General features: G+C 32.8%; 1 protein-coding gene and 1 pseudogene across 1 annotated transcript; both read left to right on the top strand.

Moving 5' to 3' along the window:
• The first annotated feature begins 909 nt into the window (after positions 1–909).
• On the top strand, positions 910–10,446 carry LOC143600962 (condensin complex subunit 2-like). Its single transcript, XM_077078497.1, has 13 exons — positions 910–1,171; positions 1,245–1,346; positions 2,667–2,784; positions 3,547–3,617; positions 3,706–3,766; positions 3,838–4,038; positions 5,162–5,442; positions 6,318–6,462; positions 7,281–7,531; positions 7,608–7,638; positions 7,933–8,081; positions 10,040–10,135; positions 10,237–10,446. The coding sequence occupies exons 1-13, from the start codon at positions 911–913 to the stop codon at positions 10,429–10,431; spliced, it is 1,962 nt and encodes a 653-aa protein (XP_076934612.1). The 5' UTR covers position 910; the 3' UTR covers positions 10,432–10,446.
• A 138-nt stretch (positions 10,447–10,584) lies between these two features.
• On the top strand, positions 10,585–17,333 carry LOC143602364 (fatty acid hydroperoxide lyase, chloroplastic-like; annotated as a pseudogene).
• The last annotated feature ends 267 nt before the right edge of the window (positions 17,334–17,600 follow it).

Here is a 17,600-nt window from a genome sequence, read left to right as displayed (position 1 = left end):
TCACCTAGACTATAAAACGATGATAGAACAAGGAAATGTAATATATTGTAAGTTAGTTTGTGATGTTTCTTTATAAGCAATGTGTTGATACCAGAGGTGTCTATTACATTCCCGTTTTACGCTTCCGCATTGTGCTAGTCGGGATGTGACACTGGCGCGCTTCGGGTTAATGAATCTTAACATAAAATGTATTATTTCCATCCGGTCTTTAACATTCAACAATATCTAAGAAAGTTTTATCACATATTAATCGGTTTTTTATTAACATAAAAGAAAGTAACAACTAATAATCTGTTTTAAGTGACAAGAATTAAACACACATAATTCGATAATTTAATTCCAATCTCAATAGTAATAAAGAAAAACTAGCACTAAATATGAGCAAAGTTATGCAACACAATTTGAATAAGAGGGAACGGGTATTTTGGTCCATGTGTTTTGTTAATTTTAACTATTTTGGTTTAATCTTCAAAATCTTAATAATTTTTGTCATTAGAGTTTTTATTGTTAACGATTTCAATCCAATTGACAAACGATATCCAACTTCTCTGTTAAAATCCCTCACGTGATGGGTATTTTCGTCCACCCACATTTCAAAAAATCCATAAAGATGACACAAGGCTACAAAAGGGACATTTTGACTATGGGTGTACGAAAATAGTCCTCACGTGCCGGCGCATGTGAGGGGTTTTAAATCAACAAAACCAATGAACGAAAATGCTAAGATTTTAAAAATTTAGAATTTGAAGTTAGATTTTTATAAAATAAAATAAAACAATATTAAAATCATTATTCTGTATTTCCCAAATTCAAAACTGAAGGTAGGAGGGAAAAGAAAAACCCCCAAATTCTCTCAAATCCAAATCTTCAAACCCTAAAGCTTCAGTTGTTTGTTCATTTCACTGACTCTATGGCTGAAATCCTAAGCCCTAACCGTACACCGGGACACAAGCAGCGACCGCCGGTGTTGTCGCCTGACCGCCCCATGTTTCTCGGCTCCAACGATGACCAACTCGAGCGTGCTCAAGCACGTGCCGCACGTGCTGCTGCCAACCGCCGCAAGCCTGCCGCCTATCACCAACCAACCGATGCTGCTCCTGCCGATCCCTGTCTAGGTCAAGACCAGATTATGGAATTGTTGCAGAATTGCCTCAAATTGGCCACTGAAAATGTATATATGCTTACAGATTTACATTATTATTATTATTGCTAATTGTAAATATTATTGTATTTTTGGAGCGTAGAAAATTAATCAGAAGAATACGTGGGAGCTGAATTTGATAGATCATTTATGCGATATTATTAAGGTCGAAGAAGAGAATGATGCGGAGACTAATTTTCAGAAGGTATGGGACATGCTACTTCAACTTAGGCTTTATTGATTTCATTTGTTATTTCTGTACTAGTATCATGAATTTTTCGAGTTTCTTTATTATTATTATTATTATAAATCTCCTTAAATTAGAAAACTTTATTCATGAGTCTAAATGACATGAATTTTGCTTCAAATGTATCCAACATGTGTGTTCTAAAAGTGTTTTCATCGCATCTTTTGAGTTTACTGGAATTTGCTGATAATCGGATATGTGATGACGTTTCGAAAACCATTTGGATCCGAGAGGTTCATCCAATAGTTTGTCTATGACGATAATAATTGGATGTGAACCTTATACTTTGTAGTTAGTAGTAGCCTTCTTTAAAGCTTGATTCACGTTTTGATCTGACTTCTCACTTTCAGCATTTTCTAAATAGGGATCTTGTAACACTTTCACCACAGACATGATCACATATCAGTCAACTTTTGACTTAAACCGTTTTTTCCCATGTTAGTTAATAGATAATCAAGAGGATATCAGCCACGTATTATTCTGTATTAAGTCTATACTTTTTTATGCATAGAGTTCCAATGGTTTTTCTTTGTCAAGTGTGAGCTTTATTTGCTGATTTCTATTAAAAGATGCATCTTAGTGATATCCATATCGTGCCATCAATGATCAATGCATACATAATTATCATTAGTGATAGGTTTCATTGGTTCCTTGAGTACACAAGTGTAATAATCTCTTATAAACAACTCTTTACTCTGTGTTAAGTGTTTGATCATATGTATTCAGAGTTTTTGTTTCTTGACACTTGACATAACACATGCCCAATTAGACATGGCAATTTTGGCCTATTTATTTATGAATTATGTTTAAGCGAATTTTGGTTATGTTTGATATATAACATGTTCTATGCGTAAAATCAGAAGATTAGCTTTGTTATAGGTAGGAACTAATAGCTAATTTCAGTTTATCTAGTTTCCTTTTGTGGTTATCTTCTTACATTTTTGCTAGCATGTTTTTCTATAAAAGTAATCTTAACCTCACAATGAACACACACAAGTGTTTAATGATTACCCATTTAAAGTGAAACAGGTTTAAAGTATCCCAAATTGTGCTTTAAATGCATAAACTATAAAACCTCTTAGCTATATTATACAGAAGTTTAGATCATTATTGAAATAACATGATTTAATCTTATTTAAAACACTAATTATCTACAAAATTTTGACAAAAAGTCTTTTGGTCAACCCAAACTGACTCCACGTGTACAAAGCTGACCCGATTCTTAAATCTTGGGACACACATCATTGATGTCATAATGTTATGTTTTTGTGAATGAAGGCAAGTTGTACTCTTGAAGCTGGAGTTAGAATATACTCAATGAGGGTGGATTCAGTACATTCAGAGGCATACAAGGTTCTTGGAGGGATTAGTCGAGTTGCACAGGATGCTGAACAAGGTTAGCTTTGTTGTCTTATACTTATGATGGGGCAATTTGGTTATTTTAATCTCAATCAGGTTGAAGGGTTCAAATGGTTTGAATGTAGCTCAAATCGAATTTTCAAATCAAGCAATCTTCTAGGTCGTTTTATCAAAGATTAAGATAGTTATTGTTATAGCATTGTTGTTGTAATGATTATTTTAATGAATCCATTATTTTTTTTTTAAAAATGGACAAAAAGTGTGTTTTTTTCTAATGTGATTATATGTTTAAAATAATCAAGAACATGGTACATACTTAATGTAAACATGGATTTGCTTTTATAATGCCAAAATTTGTAAATTTGTTTGTTTTTTATTAATTGGATCAGTTCCATGAGTTTTATAAAATTTGATCATATTTTTTATGTTTTATAGTTAAACTTTAATCAGCTTCGTGATATTAACCTTTTAAGAATGTGGTTTTCTTTCCATGATAGCTATGTAATGATGTTTAACATTTCTGTCTTGCTGCAAAATGTTTTAAGGCAAGTCATGTTTTATGTAATTAATTAATGCCATGAAGACAAGCTTTTATAAGTTTCAGTAATTTCATGAAACTATATTTTATCTAAAATAATCATAATTTTATAACAACTTAATGTTTTTAATCATAAGTGGCTACAAGCTTTTTAAGGTATGAATGGTTCTTGACAGTGGTTTCTTAATGTGGATAAATTGTATAATGGAGACCTTACCTGTTATAAATGTTAATCATTACAAAGTATTGTGCTAACAACAGATACGGTACATGATGACAATTCAAACAACATGCAAGTAGAAGGCACTACAAAGAAGGAGAAGGAACACAAGGTTTTTTTTTTAATTCTTTTAAATTTTATATCTCATTTTAGGTGGATATAAACATATGAACTAAGTATAATTTATGATATTATTGTAGTTATCTCCTTTAACAACATTGGAATCATCCTTTGAGGCTCTTAATGTGAAGAAGTTTGATGGTAAGGGTGCCGCCTACATGTGTTATATTTACAATTTAACCATTAACTAACTTACTTTTTTATCCTTTTAGTTGCATTTGCTGTTGATCCTCTTTATCATCAAACAACTGCTCAGTTTGATGAAGGTGGATCGAAAGGTTTTTTGCTGAATAATCTTGGAGTTTATGGTGGATGTCGAATGGTTTTTGATTCACTTGAAGTACCTGGAAGATGCATGTCATGTTCAACTGACCATGATAAAGCAAATACTATTGATATTTCTCATGTCAGAGGTTTGTTTCTTTCATCTACAGGTGGCAAAAATTGCTTGGGTCAAAATGGTGCCTTTTGTACGGGTTGAAACGTGTCAAAATGGTACCTTTTGGATAACAGGATTGGCATGAAACAGTTTTGTCTATTTTTCTTTTTGTTTACATGCTTATAAAAGAAAGTGTCATTTATGATTACAAAATTTATATTATTACGTCAATAATAATCTAATTTTTGAATCAAATGATGCAGGTGATATTATGATATGAGAATACTTGATTCACATACTTATTTGACCTTTTTGATAAAAAAAATTACCCAATATAACCCACCGATAACAAAATGTGCTGAAATTGCCATATGTTATTTTCAGTTATAATCTGATTTTTGAATGAAATGATCTATAAGGTTTCATAAATTAAATAACACCTGGGTGGCTTTCGACCCTTTTATTTACTCATCTGGTCTTCTAGATATAAAGTTTATCCAATTTGACTCATTGATAGGTAAATGGGTTGAATTTGCTATATATTATTTCACCAGTGAAGTAGTTTTTGAATAAAATGATTTAAGGGGCTTTTATGTTTTAAAATTACACTTCGGGTGAATATTTGCTTTGCTTACTAATTTGACATGTTGGATATAAAAATAACACACCTCGACCAACTGATAAATTAGTTATTTGCTCAAAATTGCCGTTTATTGTTGTTCTTCTAAACTTTTAGTTATAATTTGGTTTTATAAGAGTTACTTTTAAGGTGATTTTTGACCCATTTTACCCGTTTACTCATTTTAAGGGTTCTATCGAACCAACAGCACATGATATATGTTTGTTTTAACTTTAAGCGAACATGAACAAACAAATTTTCTTGTTCATGCTCTCGTTCGCTAAGGAAATAAAGTTGTTCGTCTTTGTATATGTTTGTTTGTTATACCCCAAACAAAGACACACATGTAATAATATGTACAAACGAACACAAACAAACGAAGGGGTTCTGTTTTCGTGTTCGTTAATTTAATGAACAAAAGTCACTCTTGTTCGTTCGTTCGTCAAATAGACGAGCATATTGACGATGTTTGGTTTGTTTAAAATCCTACTCGTTTAGCATTTTTATGAATTATATCTTTTCCTTGTTTCCATTGCAGACTGTATTGACCAAATGACATCAAACTTCATTAAGAAACTTGAAATCTCACCAAGTCTTAAGGACATAGTCAGCCTGTTTGATGAAGATAATAAAAGACCAGCAGATACTTTTTCTTCTTCCCTAAAATCTGCAGAACCAGATAATGAAGCCTGTGATGACAATGAATTTAATGACGGTGGGCATGAAGCCTGGGACTACATTAATGACAACCAGACAAATGTTAATGATGATGGTACATATGATGACGAGGATGATGATTTTGTTCCAGTGCACCATGAGGTGAGTCGAGGTTTTATTTAAAAGGGCAAATAGCATAAAAACCAACATACTTTTTTGTTTTTTCTCGTAAAAGTCCCTAAACATTTTTTGCACATAAAAAACCAATATACTTTCTGTTTTTTCTTGTAAAAGTTCTTAACAATATTTTGCACATAAATTACCAGCATAGTTTCCGTTTTTCATCATAAAAGTCCCTTAATAAGTTAAATTTGAAAAACATTTTCTCTCTTAATTATGACTGGATGGAATCATGTAAACATCATTTGTCAAATTACATTATAACAGTGATAAAAATCATTTGCTTGCAACTTTTTAGTGTTTTTAAATTTTCACAAACTATTTTATATGGTTTAGTTTTTTTTAATTTTATTTTGAGTTATGTTATCGAGGCTCATGTATTTTTATTATATTGGTTATGAAAGTTATTTTGTTATTACCAACTTGAGTTAAAAATGGAAAAGAAAAGACGAACTTCGAGTGGACTTTTCTTTGCCACGTGTTCAATTTAAACATTAATTCATCTCAATTCTTTCCTCATGTAGTATTAATAAGCAAAAATTCACCATTTTGGGTAACTTTAACATGTGAAGGGGCTTTAATGTGTAAAAAGCTTTTAAGGGACTTTTATGTGAGGAAAACAGAAATTAAGTTGGTTTTTTATATGCAAAAAATTGTTTACTTTTTATGAGAAAATACAGAAAGTATGTTGGTTTTTTATGATATTTGCGCTATTTAAAAAAATATTTTTGGTTACTTTTGGCTTTCTTGACACATTAGAGTCATAGAGATGTAACATAACTCAAGTCAACCCGTTGTTATTTCTAAAGTAGTTTTGTGAAAAACAAAGGAACCAACTGGTTAAGGTTTGCTTGCAGGAAAACGGGCCGTATGTTTCTCATGATGGTGATGTGGATGACAGATCCGCAACAGTTGACAGCTTCTTGTTTCTAAGCCTGGGCTTAACTGGAAAACAAAATGCTTGGGCGGGCCCTGATCACTGGAAGTATCGAAAGACTAAAGGTAGGATACAGAGCACCCAACGGGTCAAACCAGGTTTGGGTCAAATTATGTCATTTTTAGTACATGTTTAAATGGGCTTGGCTTAGTTGGCCTGACCGGCCTGTAAGTGTTTCTCTTTTAAGTTAATTATGATTTTTGAAAACAATACTGTTAAAATAGTGAACCGATTTTTTGAAAAAAGTATTTTAAGAGGTTACTTACGTAATCTAAGATGAAACATAAATAAACAGGCTTGCAAACAAACTCAACTTTTAGTTAACCGCTCATAAACCGTTCGGCAGAAAGTTCATTTATTTAATAAATGAACTAACATGAACACTTCTCGTTCATACATTTATGGTCGTGAATGAGTGGCATTTATGTTTGCCGGTTTTGTTTCCTTTATGTTTGTTATTTTACATTTGTACTATATTGTTCCTTTACGTTTGCTAATATATTCATAAAAAAATTTTAAGCCCATTACAATATAGTCTAGTTTTAATAACCTTTTAAGCCCATACATTATTGTTCACATGTACTTTAATTGGTTTTAGCTCAGTTATGTACGCTCATTTATGTTTAGTTACGTTCATTTTGTTGCATGTGTGAGTCGTTCATTTATACCATTAATGAACGAACATACACTGACACGAACACGAACACGCATGTATTTTTAATGAACAAACGTGAACAATAAGACCTTGTTCGCTTAACTGTTCATGTTTGTTCGGTTCGTTTACAAGCCTATAAGCCAACGGGTCGCGACTATCACCTCTATATTGCTTTCATTTTCAGTATTTAATTATGTTTTTATGTATTTATTATTTAGTCGTTTGCAGGTTTAGAAGATCCTGCTAAGGAAACTGGATCTCCAAAAATGCCTAAAAGAAGCAAAAAACAAGCTGAACCCGATATAGAATTTACTAAATCAGACTTAAATAATGAAATTTGTAGCATCTTTGCTCCACCTAAAAACCCTAAAACTTTATTATTACCTGCAAGTAGGGAACCATGTAACACAACACTTCCAGAAGATTGCCATTATCAACCCGAAGATCTTGTCAATATATTTCTTCTTCCAAATGTTATGGTAAAGTTACAATATTGAAATTATTATTCAATGTTCTTGATCATAATTCTTTAATCATGTATTTATTGTATGGCAGTGCCTTGGGAAGAAAGGAAGGGGATATTCTGGTACGTTTCATTCATTAAAGTCATTTTTTTTGGATTGAAATTGTTTTCCATATGTAGTTTGAGATTGATCATTTTTGGTGGATTTTGAAATTACAAATATACTCTTTAGAGTGAAAGTCCTATTGAAACTTCTTATTTTACTTGGTACTTGCATAGTTGCATGCCAATTTGAAACTTAGTGGATTACTTGCATAGCTGCATGCCAAATTTTATATACAAAAAGTAAAATACAGTTGTATGTAACTTGCATAGTTTGACTGGTAAATATGATGGCCATTGCGTTTGACTTTTCAGATGAAAATGGTCAACAAGGCCAATTTGATGATGGAAATAACGAACCGTTTACATCTTGGGATGATGGTGATTGTGGCCAATTTGATGATGGGAATACTTATAACAGTGATGTTGATGATTCTACCACACTTGTCTCTCAGCCTCGTCAGGTTTGTTTTTTAATTTTAGTAGAAAATATATTAATGTGATTCATTTAATAAATTAATCATAATTGCTTATGGTTATGCGGAAGTCACCAAATGTATAAACTTTAGTCCACAAAAGTTTTAATCTCGTTTCCTTTGGCAAAAAACTTATCAAGAGATTTGTAAAAGAGTAAAGTGCCATTTTCGTCCTTGTGGTTTGACAAATAATGCGAATTTAGTCCAAAAAGTTTGTTTTTTGCATATGGACCTCCACGTTTCCCAATTATTGCTAATTACATCCAAATCACTAACTCTGTTAAATTGAATCGTTAACTCAGGGGTAGACATGTCTTTTCACTTTTTCTTTATTACTTGAGTACAGTGCCAAAATCCTTCCTGAAGTTTGGTCACATTTGTGAATTTCGTCCAAAAGATATTTTTTTCGCAATTAGACCCTCGATGTTTCCCAACTATTGCCAATTTCGTCCAATTTGTTAACTCGTTCTAAATTCAACGTTAACTCAGGGGTGTTACTGTCCTTTTACATATTTGTTTACATTGTTATTATTATTACGCTGAACTAAACCCCTTATATGACTAAAAATAAAGAAGAATAAACAAACGGATACTATATTGGATTCAAGCATAGGAATCGTGAAATGTTATATATGTCATTGAACAAACACATAATAATAATAATAATAATAATAATAATAATAATAATAATAATAATAATAATAATAATAATAATGTAAGCAAACATGTAAAAGGACAATAACACCCATAAGTTAACGTTGAATTTAGACTGAGTTAACAGTTTGGACGAAATTGGCAACGGTTGGGAAAAATCGAGGGTCTACTTGCGAAAAAAAATATTTTTGAACGAAATTCGCAAATATGACCAAACCTCAGGGACGATTTTGACACTTTACTCATATAATAAAGAAATAGTGAAAAGACATGTCTACCCCTGACTTAACGATTAAATTTAACGAGGTTAGTGATTTGGATATAATTGGCAATAATTGAGAAACGTGAATGGTCCATATGCAAAAAATAAACTTTTTAGACTAAATTCGCATTATTTGCTAAACCACAAGGATGAAAATGGCACTTTACTCTTTGTAAAATGACAAAAAGGCCACTAATTTGTATATTTTTGGAAGCATGCAACGTATAAACACGGTAATCACAGTATTTGTTTATATGGAATCAATAAAAGAGTCTTAATTTGTTTGAAGGGTATGCATTTGACTTTAATTTATACCATCTTTATAAATTATGGGCGTTTTTGCCATGCATCATGCTTTTGGTCGGAATTGCTATAAACTAAGCCAGATTGATCCTTTTGGGCACGTAAATGACAAAAATGCCCCTAGGAGCTGTATTGAGTTTTTCTGTATCTGTTTACATGGAATTGGTTAAAGTATTTTGATAGGAATTGATATGTGTTGATTGTGATAGATTGGATTTAGGGAAGATAATAGGAACAAAATAGATATAATGATTGTATTACTAAAACGTAAAGAGGAAAGGTTACAAGGATGATCTAGGGCTATGCCCTCTCTCCATACATAGGAGCCCTAACAACGAACAAACTAAATCCTCACCCTCACAAGTCTTAACATCTATTACTTATACTACCAACATAATAAACTTTAGCCACATTAGTTTCCCTTCGCCCCCTTTGAGAATACATATATTACTTTTCCATCATAGCTCATTCCCATCATATTTAAACAGGAAAATTAACCTTTAACATGTTACACCTTATCATCCAATCATCCCTATTCAAAATTTAAGGGCTTTTCCATCATCTCACTAGTTTTTGGCCGACTTTAACATAAATGAAACAAAATTGATACTTAGAGTGGAGTATAACTTTGTTTAGATATACGGGAGGCTTTACGTTACCTTTGAATACTTATTTATGCATTACTCTAATAAGTACATTTTTTGTTCACATTTAATATGTACAACAGGTAAATAAGATTGAAGTTGAGTATGACAAAACATCAAAACAAGTTGATGTTCAAGCACTCAAAGAGACACTTTGGTCATCTATGCAAGAAACACACGTGAGCTCTATATTCTATCTATGCACAATTTCATATATATAGTCAACTCACATGTTTGACCAACATTCATTGGGTACAGCTAATGTATGTGCATTATGCAGGAAACCAAGACATTGTCTTTTAAGCACTTACTAAAATCTTTCCCGACCGATAAAAAGAAACCAACGGCTGCATCTATTGACATAATCTCCCCACAAATGTGTTTCATATGCGTGTTGCATTTGGCTAACGAGCATGGTTTGAGCATAATCGGATGTAGTGACTTGGATGATCTTACAATAAACTTACCAGCTTAATCGCCAGTCTGAAAGTGTGAAAACATGAAAAAATTAAACTTTTGTTGTAGTTTTACAATTTAAGATTGGATTGTGACTTTGTCATGCTATATTTTTCTTGTTGTCGCGTTTTAACGCAGTTGCAACTTGTAACACTATGATTCTTGCATGGACATGGTATTCTGTTTATTCGGTAATCATGGGAACCCGCCACTAGAAAACTCATGGGATCGTGCTAATAATACGGTAACCAATGAGATTAGGTCAATTGTAGCATATGTTGGGTAGATAGCTTTAGAGGTTATAGTAGAATATCAATGAAAACAAAATTCATTCTTTGTTTACCTTGGATTAATAGTTTTATTGTAGAGTTTTATCAAACAATCATTATTACAACTTTAAAACAACATAAATGTGTAAATATATTTTTTTATCGTGTGCTAGCATGCTGCAATTACATTTGTTGGTATACTTTAGAGGTGCTGAAAAAAAAAAAAACCGTTTTGGATTTGACTCTGCGGTTCTTGCCCGGAACCAGACCAACCCTACCCTACATGGGGGTATGAACCGGACTTTGGGTTTCTCACTGGAACTGCACCCGGAACCGGAAATGACCCAGACATGGTGGAACCGGTTCCACCAATACCCATTCAAAACCCAACCCACCCATACCCAACCCACTCATACCCGAAACCTGGTTAAATACCCGACTATACCCAGAACCAGTTCTTGCCTCATCTGGTTTTGACTTTTGTTGACCATACCCGAAACTGGTTCCTACCCGGTTCCGGTTCCTGAAAATAGCCGGTTGGTTTGTGCACCTCTAGTATACTTACCTCTTTAAGAGATCCACCAATCTCGTGAGCCTCTCTATTGCTGTTTTAGCTAAACATATCTAGTGGAACCATTACATGTTTAAGCTTGCCATGAAAAATCTTCTTCAATGGAGTTTTCAACATTTATGCCATCGATTTGATTCCATCTACGTGTATTCAAAGTTGTATTTTGATGTCTTTTGACCCTTGCATATCTATATCTATATGATATACCCTAATAAACAACTTACTTGTTGCGTCACGTGTCACGGGTCCTATGAGTTGAAGATTATTTTTCACGTTTCTTTTATTTTACTTCTTCGTATTCTCTATTTACTATTAAAAAGTATATTAAATAAAACAATTGACTATCAGTCATATCTTATCTCAAAACATTAGGGGAATTCTAGGGACACCTATCCTAGGACTATAAAGGGGCATTTTCGCTGACTAATTAATATTTCCTTCCATTATTCAACCCGTACGTTTAATATGAATAGTAAGCTAGCTCCCAAACCCCCCACCATAAGGCACAAACATAAATCCTCTCGTACACACAACTTAATTGCTACCTTCTTTTTCTACTCTGTAACCCAAAATTAATTAATTAATCTCAACACTTGAACCACAATGGCTGCTGCAAACAACAAACTAACTTCAACTTCCTCCTCAGCTACGGTCTACCGTTGCTGGGACCGTTAGCTGACCGGCTTTATTACTCGGACCTGACACGTTTTTCAGGAAGAGGATCGAGAAGCACAAGAGCACGGTGCTCCGTACGAACGTGCCTCCGTGTTTCCCGTTTTTCAGGAAGGAAAGTGATTTTGGTCAAAGGTGATAAATGGAAAGTCAAGAGACTCTTTTGAAATTTCTCAAATTAAAAGGTTTCTAAATGACCCTTATGCTCTTTTTGTTCCAAGTCAATTAAAATGACCCTTACTCTATACGGGACCTTCTCAATCTTCACACCACGACCCTGTTGTGTTACAAAAACAAAAAGAAAAAAGTTTTGCTAGGCATCATTTTTACGGCTTGTTGGTGCATTTGGAAGACAAGGAACGAGGCCGTTTTCTCAGGAATCTCGTATAACCTCTTAGAAGTAATGGAGAAGATCAAGTACTTGGCCTATCTTTGGATAAAAAATAGATCGTCTTTCAAATTTTTGTCTTGGAACGATTGGTGTAATTTTTCTTTTTAAGTTGTTTTTGTTGGTTCGGCCTCTAGCGTCTTGCTAGTTGTGCCTTTTTAATGAAAGTTGCTGTTCGAAAAAAAAAATTAAAATGTTTTGACTTGCACATTTTTGGCCATAGGATTGGAAAATGTAAGGCTAGGATTTATTCCTATTGTTTTTATAAAAAATTTCTATTTGTATCATATCCATCCTCTAGTTCATTATGTATTATTTTGTTTAGTCGGAAGTGTTCTTTTTGGTGATTTTCTTGATCGCTTATTGCAACGTTTGAGATGCTTTAATCAATATTGAATATATAAATGTAAATTATATAATAATAATTCTTTTTCTTCAAATTCAGTACATAACGTAAATGACGAACATTTTCATTGGGCGTAAATTTCTGATTCTAAAAAGAATAATAATAATTTCTTTACCCACGATTGGTTTATTGCATGATGTAACCAGGGCCGGCCCTAAAGGGTAGGGTGGTCAACCGCCTCCGATGCGGCGTTAATCTCGAATGTTTTTTTATTATTTTTTTAAATTTATATATAATTTTGTATAAACAAATATGTAATTTAAATGTTTAAACTTATTTACGCAACTATTAGCTTTGTGTAGTGGCACATGTGTAATACCCTCAACCAAAAGGTCGTGGGTTTTAGTTTCACTTGAGACATAAGTCTTTTTCGCACAATTCAAATCATAACCAAGTAACTTATTTAAAAATTTAAATGTTTAAACAAAAAAACCCTTTTATTTAAAGTTCAAAACTTTTTTCGTCTTAAACTCAAAGGATTTTCACATGTCTCGGAGACGGCCATGAATGTAATATTCTCTGATATGTAACTATGTGATATTTATTTTATTTTCTAGCAAAATCAACTTGCTTTGTGCATGCTAGAATGTTAGATTGTAGGTTTTAAACACGTGACCTTTTACATTTCATATGTGATTATGTATTTATGTGTTGTTTGTTTAAGATAATTCACTGGGCCGGTGGGCCCAACTCATCTTTATCCGCGTAAATAGCATGGTCATGTTTAGTGTTATAAACGTGTCATTGAATATTAAAACTGGTCCTGTTTTTGATTGTAAGTTTGTAACCTATCATATAATCATGCTATCGTATAGTAGGAAGTCAAATCACTTTTGCCCGTCAAGGCTTTTTCACAATTATTAACGATCCGCATTTGTAAAAACTTGATATTAGATGCTTAAATATAATCGGCTGAATACTACTACAATTAGGCATTTAGGCCTGTAAACAAACCAAACGAATACGAACAAGGGCATGCTCGCGTTCGTTTATTTAACTTAAACTAAATCGAATACTTAATCGGACAAATATTTGTGTTCATGTTTGCTTGTTTAAGATGAACATAGCTGAACAATATTAAACGTGTGTATATGAACAAACGTAAACAAACATAAATCAAGACACTTAAACGAACACAGGCGAATATAAATAAATGAAAAGAAGCGAATGTTCACGAACATAAATGAATGAACGAAACATGTGTTTATGCTCGTTTGTTTAACTGAATGAACATCGATTTTTTTTGTTAATGTTCATTTGTTTACTAAAGAACGAACATATACAAATTTCCCGCTGAACGGTTCACGAGCAATTATTGAAAGTTCGCCTCATTTGTAGGTCTGACTACAATATTAAGGAGCATTTTGGTTCACTGAAAGTCTTGGAAATAGAATTGAAATCGGAATATTTTCCGATATATAGTTGCAAAATGACAGTTGACATTAGACATGAGATCGACATCATACCGGTATCGAAAATCGCAAAGTTTTGATATCGGTATTCCATGCAAAATTCGGAAAATACTAGTACCGCACTGTTACAGAATTCTCAAAACATGATACCGATTCGTTACCGACGGTAACAATTCGGTACCGCTAACAATCGGTACCGATATGGAATTTAGTTATCCCTAATTGACATATTTCATTTTTAATTTTTAAGTAGGCCTGGTTCTAATTTCTTTAGAGGTTAATTTTTTTCTTTTCCCATTTTTTTACACGCTACTTTATTCCAATTCCTCCAAATTTAAATTGCTTTCATAAATTCCATTCTAACAAAAACTTTTCGTGAACCAAACGTCCTAAAGGTTTTTTCCGTCATCACGAACACAATGACTAGATATTATATACTAAAATGCAATTCTAATAAGCATACATTTTTAAAAGCTTTAACTACTAAGCGAGTTCAACAAGTTTATATTTTCTGTCACTATACCTTTTTTAGATTTGTTTACTTTATTAATGTACTCGAATTTGTAATTATGGTTTAACTCGCAATTACAAATGGCAGATCAAGAACTTCGCAATGGACACACTCAAACGGAGCTCGACCACATGGGTCCCGACCCTAACCACCTTACTGGATACAATGTGGGACCAAATCGAGTCCCAACTCGCCTCCGGTCCAGTCAGCTACCTCTTACCCATTCAAAAATTCATCTTCGCCTTCGCATGCTTATGCATAGCGGATGCGGACCCGGCTAACTCACCTGATATAGCCGAAAAGGGCCACATCCGTATGGACCGATGGCTTGCGGTCCAGCTCCTACCCATCGTCCCAATCACCACCTTCCAACCCTTGGTTGAAATATTCCTTCACTAGGATAATAACCCGTGTTACACACGGGTGAAAACCATATCAAGAAACAATATAAAATGTAAAAAACATATTCAATCAACACGAATATTTGACATAAGTTTTTTACCAGCAGGTATTACAAAAGATGTTAAACTATGCCTATAACATAAAAATAAAATACTTTATAAATAAATAATTCGGTAAACAAGGATTAATAATATAACATAAATGAACCATTATACTTGAAAAAAATAAAAAAAACACATTAGTAACAGATTTTGTAATATTATTTGAAAACTAAGCTTACAAACACATGCCAGGTTTAAACTTATATTTTTACCCGTGTAGAGTTTTCGTTCACAAACCTTTTGAAACAAAAAATATAGGTTATTGATTAGGCGAAGAATCTGGTTACAAACGACGGGGAGCATTATGATTTTTGAATGAAGCATATGCCTTTTAAAAAAGAAATGATGAAAAATTTAAACCTAGTAAATTTAATAAATTTTTTAATTCTAACAATAATTAGAATAATTAATATTATAATTACATTAATAAGTTACAAAATTATAAAAATCAGTACCATTGATTAAAATTTATGGTGAATATGTTGAAATTAGATTTATGGAACGTTGATGACATGGAAGCCTATGTGGAAAACCTAGGTGAAGGACATGTGGACAAAATTATGTTGCTTTAATATATTAGTTAGATTAGATGCTCGTTAAATCAATTACTACTGTTTGACTAATGTTATACCAAATAAAGGAATGTTTTAAATATAATAAACTAATATTTTAATTATTATAACAGTTAGGTTCTTATTCATATATAATAAGATTTTCAAATTTTAAATTGATAGGTCATAAAACTAAATTAATATTAGTGAAACTTGGAAAAAGGCGTATTAGGAACAAAAAATCACAATATATAAACATGATTTTAAGTAACAAACATATTAAAAATCATATCGATTAATCGATAATTTAAAAAAATCATACCTTTAAACCCTAAATAGATTAAAACATAAATCGATTAATAGGAATATTAAAATATCAAATCTATTAATCGTTAATATAAAAAATCATGCAGTTAAACCCTAAATCCAATAACAGTGAATCAAGTTGATGTTGTTCTTCACAAAAATTGATTAAACACTAAAATATAAATCATACCTGATAATTGCAAACGATGAACATATTTGATGTTGTTTGGATTATGAAACCAACGAATCATGAAGAACCGGTTATAGATGAGGCGAAGAATCTGTTTACAAACGATGGGGAGCGTTATGATTTTTGAACGAAGCATGTGCTTTTTAAAGAAGAAACGATGAACAACTTAAACCTAGTGAATTTAATAAGTTTTATAATTCTAACAATAATTAGAATAATTAATATCATAATTACATTAATAAGTTACAAAAATATAAAAGTCAATACCATTGATTAAAATTTATTGTGAATATGTGGAAAATAAATTTATGGAAGGTTGATGACATGGAAGCCTATGTGGACAACTTAGGTGAAGGGCATGTGGACAAAATTGTGTTACTTCAATATATTAGTTAGATTCCTTCCCATACCCTTACCTTTTAGTGAGCCGCGACTATAACAAACTATACGAGTTCATAGAAACCGAAGGCAAAGAAGTAGTTTCACGAGACCAAACCGAGTTCAAACTCAGTAAAGAAGAGACAATCCATAATCTACTTTTCATCGTCGGGTTTAACGCGTTTGGCGGGTTTTCAATCCTTTTCCCGAGTTTATTATCCACATTAGCGTCAGATACAACCGGAATACAAGATAAGCTACGCAAAGAAGTAAGAGAGAAAGCCGGGCCTGGATTGGGATTGAGCTTCAAGTCTGTTCAAGAAACGGACCTGGTTCAGTCATTTGTTTATGAGACACTCAGACTAAACCCGCCCGTGCAATTACAATACGCACGGGCCCGTAAGGACTTTGAGCTGAGTTCTCATGACTCAGTTTTCGAAATAAAAAAAGGCGAGTTGCTTTGTGGATACCAGCCTTTGGTGATGAGAGATCCGAAGGTGTTTGATGACCCGGAAATGTTTGTTCCGGACCGGTTTACTGGGGAGAAAGGTAAAGAGTTGTTGACTTATTTGAACTGGTCAAACGGGCCACAATCTGGGATGCCAAGTGGGTTAAACAAACAGTGTGCTGCAAAAGACTATGTTACCCTTACTACTTCGTTGTTTCTAGCACATTTGTTTTTGAGGTATGATTCGATTACAATAACAGGTGCTTCATTTTCTGCTGTTGAGAAACCGAAACCGAAGCCGAAGCCGAAGCCATGAGTATCCTTAGCAGTTTTATGTTTATAAAGCATTGTTAACTATTGCGAATAACAGAACATCATACAAGGCATCTGCATCTGTTTACTGATTTATTTTATGAATAAAGTAACATGTCTTGAATTTGGTCAAATAAATCGATTTTAACAAGTCATGTAACCCGTTTATCCAAAGGAGTCAAGTGGGTTGTAAAAGGACTGACCTTATATAAGATGCTATTTATTCTAAATTTTAACGTGTTGGTATTAAACAAGTTAAACTGTCAATCCG

This window comes from Bidens hawaiensis, unplaced genomic scaffold, assembly GCF_021521415.1.
Source record: "Bidens hawaiensis isolate Kalapana, Puna unplaced genomic scaffold, B.hawaiensis_p1.1 tig00001960_1, whole genome shotgun sequence".
Classification (NCBI taxonomy): Eukaryota; Viridiplantae; Streptophyta; class Magnoliopsida; order Asterales; family Asteraceae; genus Bidens; species Bidens hawaiensis.
This window is presented reverse-complemented; position numbering and strand designations above follow the sequence as displayed.